The sequence below is a fragment of the Pteropus vampyrus genome, unplaced genomic scaffold (assembly GCF_000151845.1).
Source record: "Pteropus vampyrus isolate Shadow unplaced genomic scaffold, Pvam_2.0 Scaffold212, whole genome shotgun sequence".
NCBI classification, from domain to species: domain Eukaryota; kingdom Metazoa; phylum Chordata; class Mammalia; order Chiroptera; family Pteropodidae; genus Pteropus; species Pteropus vampyrus.
The window spans coordinates 1,202,269-1,205,555 of NW_011888993.1; the positions used below are offsets into that span (position 1 = coordinate 1,202,269).

The 3,287-nt window shown below is 63.7% G+C and overlaps 1 protein-coding gene across 6 annotated transcripts in view; it reads left to right on the forward strand.

Annotated features, from left to right (window-relative positions):
• The window catches only part of NFIC (nuclear factor I C), a 63,200-nt gene that overhangs the window by 8,376 nt on the left and 51,537 nt on the right, over positions 1-3,287 (forward strand). For 5 of the 6 annotated variants that reach the window (XM_011372662.2, XM_023538118.1, XM_011372665.2 and 2 more), the window contains exon 2: positions 2,719-2,937. In XM_011372662.2, the coding sequence (XP_011370964.1) occupies positions 2,719-2,937 (219 nt within the window). The remainder of the gene's footprint in view (positions 1-2,718; positions 2,938-3,287) is intronic. The other variant, XM_011372663.2, reaches the window with a different exon arrangement.

A 3,287-nucleotide genomic window follows, 5' to 3' on the forward strand; every position in this document is an offset into this window, starting at 1 on the left:
GTGGCCCAGGCTAGGTCTGGGGGAACCCTGAGGAGGGCAGGAAAGGCTGCCTGAAGGACCACTGCAGCTAGGGCTTTGAGGGATGTGTAGGAGTTCAGGAGGGTTCTCGGCATCCAGCTTGCCTTGGCCAGCTCCTCCTCCCCATCAGCCAGCGAGGGCATCGGGAGGTGCCTGGGGACGAGGCCTTGGTGGTTGTTGCAGGTCTTGTGGGACAAAGAGAGTGACAGGCCTGCCTCTCACCTGGCCTAACCTCTCCGAGAGGACGAGGGGGGACGGGGCAGCCGGTCCATGACCCAGTTACAGACTGTTTGTCTCCCTTCCTCCAGGACCAGCTGGAGTCACCGCTGACGTGGGCTTCCGCCCCTGCCCGCCTCCCTGACTCCCTTCCCCAGAGAGCGCCCGGAGCGGGGAGCGGGGCTCGGACTGGGGAGGAGCTGGCAGGGGATGGGGGCTCAGGGAGGAGAACCCCGAACCCAGAAGAGGAATTGAGGGAGAGGGGCTCAGAAGCGGAGGGTGCTCAGAGAAAGGGGTTCAAGGAAGAGGCAGACGGTCGCCCGCCCCTGCTGGCTGGCACCGTGGCTGTCCCTTCCCAGCTCCCGCTTATCAGGGCCCGAGTGATCGCCAGAACTTGGGTGGCAGCCACGGCCTAACGTCCCTGCCATCGCCCTGGCCCCCTGCCACCCTGGCATCCCCTCCACGGGGCGCAGAGGCCTGCACCTCTGTCGATTCCACCCCCGGCTGCTCCAGCCAGACAGCCCGGGCTCTGGCCCCGGCTCTGCCGACCGGCAATGTGACCCCGGGCGAGTGGCTCTGCATCTCTGGGGCTGGCGCGTCAAGTGGCATTCAGGCACAGGACAGGCAAGTCCGAGGTTGGGCAGAAACTGGCAGGGGATGGGCCCCCTCCGTCCTTTCTCTGCCTCACCAGGTTGACGAGGAGCGGGGAGGGGGGGGTGGGAAGCGGAATAGGGCCCCGAGGTCCAGTGCCTGCCACAGCTGTTCCGGTGACTCACGCTTCGGGGGACATTGGAGTGGGGAGCTGGGCGCACAGGCCGAGCCCCGTCCTGCCCCACCCTGGCGAGGGCGGGAGGCTATTTCCAGAGCCTCGGTAATAGGTGAAATCTGAGGTCATCCCCCATCCTCCCCAGCACCCCATGGCCAGAGATAGCCCAAGGGGAGACGGAGTACAGAGCAGGGAGCTTGCACCAGGCAGGGGTACTGTGAGCATCCAGGCCTGGAGGCGGGGCTGAGCTCAGCCACATCCATCTAGAAAGCAAACCAAGAGCCCAGAGCAGCGGTTTCTCCTTTGTTCCCGAGACCCCAGCCTACTGGAGAGCAGGCTGTTCTGAGAACGGGGACCAATGGCCTTCATGGTGGGGGAGGTCCAGGGTTCTTATCCTTACACAGGCCCTGAGACCCCCCCGCGGGACCTAGGCCAGGTGTCTGCCCCTCTCTGAGCCTCTTCCCCCATCATACAACGGGGGAGCAGAGCCTTGGGCCTTTTCCTGTCTCCTGGAAGATTGCAAGCAACCAAAATAATCGTAACAACATCCATAGTAATAGTAACAGCGCAAGCTGGGTATGAATAATGGGGTTCGTAAGCCAGGAAGAGATATCACCCCGTTCAAGAAGCGCAGGCAAGAGGGGAGACCGATGTTTTTCTTCTGTCTTCCTTTCTCCGTGAGCGTCTCGCTCCGTGAGGCTGAGAAACCGTGAGGCGGGTTTTCTGCAGACCGTGTCCCTTGCTGGAAAATGGAGAGCATGACACGGCCTCCCTCCAGCGTAGAAAGGGGCGGGGGCCTCCCGTGTGGCTCTCTGCGGGGCCCCACTGGGCTGCGGCTTTCGAAGGGGAAGTCAGACGGGTGTGGGGTCCAGGCCCGGCTCCTCACGACTGGGTCCCCTCTTGGGGCCTCGCTTTCCTTGTCTGTGAAATGGAATATGGGCCCAGCAATGCCGATGAGGCACGATGGGAGGGCGTGTTGAAGTCACAGCTCTAGCCAGGGCTCAGCCTCCCCAAGCCTCAGTTTTTCCATCTATGGAATGAATAGTTCTGTGGGGGACAGGGTAGGGTGAGCTGGCCCCCAGGGGCCCTCTCTCCAGCTCTGAACCCCCACGGTTGAGCTCTTCTGTCTCGAGAGCATTCTGACCTCGTGTTCCCTCGGGCCTCCGCGTTCCTGGCCCCTGCAATGGGTCTATGCCGGGAATCGCCCCTTTCCATCAGCCCCTGACGTCCAAGCATCCCTAGTCTCCGGCCGCAGGCCTCAGCCAGTCCTGTCTGCATGTGTGGTGTTTAGGAATGGCTCCTTGTGCCAAGGGCCAAGCCCTGGACGCCCCTGGCTTCTCCTGCCATCGCCAAGCACCCACCGTGTGCTCAGCTCTGCTCTCCGCGTTAGAGCTCACACTATGGTCCAGGGGCCCAGTGCCCGCCCTCCGTTTTTGTCAATAAAGTTTTATTGGGACTTTATTGGGCCCGGCGCCGCCCTTCACATCTCAGCCATGGTGAATGTTGGCCTGTGCGTCCCACCGATTTCAGGCCTCGGTTTCCCCATCTGGGCAATGGCTTCTTGCCCGGCCCCCCTCGAACTTCCGCTAGGTCCCCTCCGTTTTCCACGCGAGGCGGAGGGGGTCTGTCTGGCCCTTTCTGTTGAGCAGGAGGCCTCGGTCTCCTGAGTGGGTGCCCGGCCCCAGCACCTCCTGACCTCTGGCCTCTCCCGCCCGCAGGATGAGTTCCACCCATTCATCGAGGCGCTGCTGCCCCACGTGCGCGCCTTCGCCTACACCTGGTTCAACCTGCAGGCGCGGAAGCGCAAGTACTTCAAGAAGCACGAGAAGCGGATGTCCAAGGACGAGGAGCGCGCGGTGAAGGACGAGCTGCTGGGCGAGAAGGCCGAGGTGAAGCAGAAGTGGGCGTCGCGGCTGCTAGCCAAGCTGCGCAAGGACATCCGGCCCGAGTGCCGCGAGGACTTCGTGCTGGCCATCACCGGCAAGAAGGCGCCGGGCTGCGTGCTCTCCAACCCCGACCAGAAGGGCAAGATGCGCCGCATCGACTGCCTGCGCCAGGCCGACAAGGTGTGGCGGCTGGACCTGGTCATGGTCATCCTCTTCAAGGGCATCCCGCTGGAGAGCACCGACGGCGAGCGCCTGGTCAAGGCGGCGCAGTGCGGCCACCCGGTGCTCTGCGTGCAGCCGCACCACATCGGCGTGGCGGTCAAGGAGCTCGACCTCTACCTGGCCTACTTCGTGCGCGAGCGAGGTGAGCTGGGCGTGCGTGGGAGGCAGAGGGGGGTCTG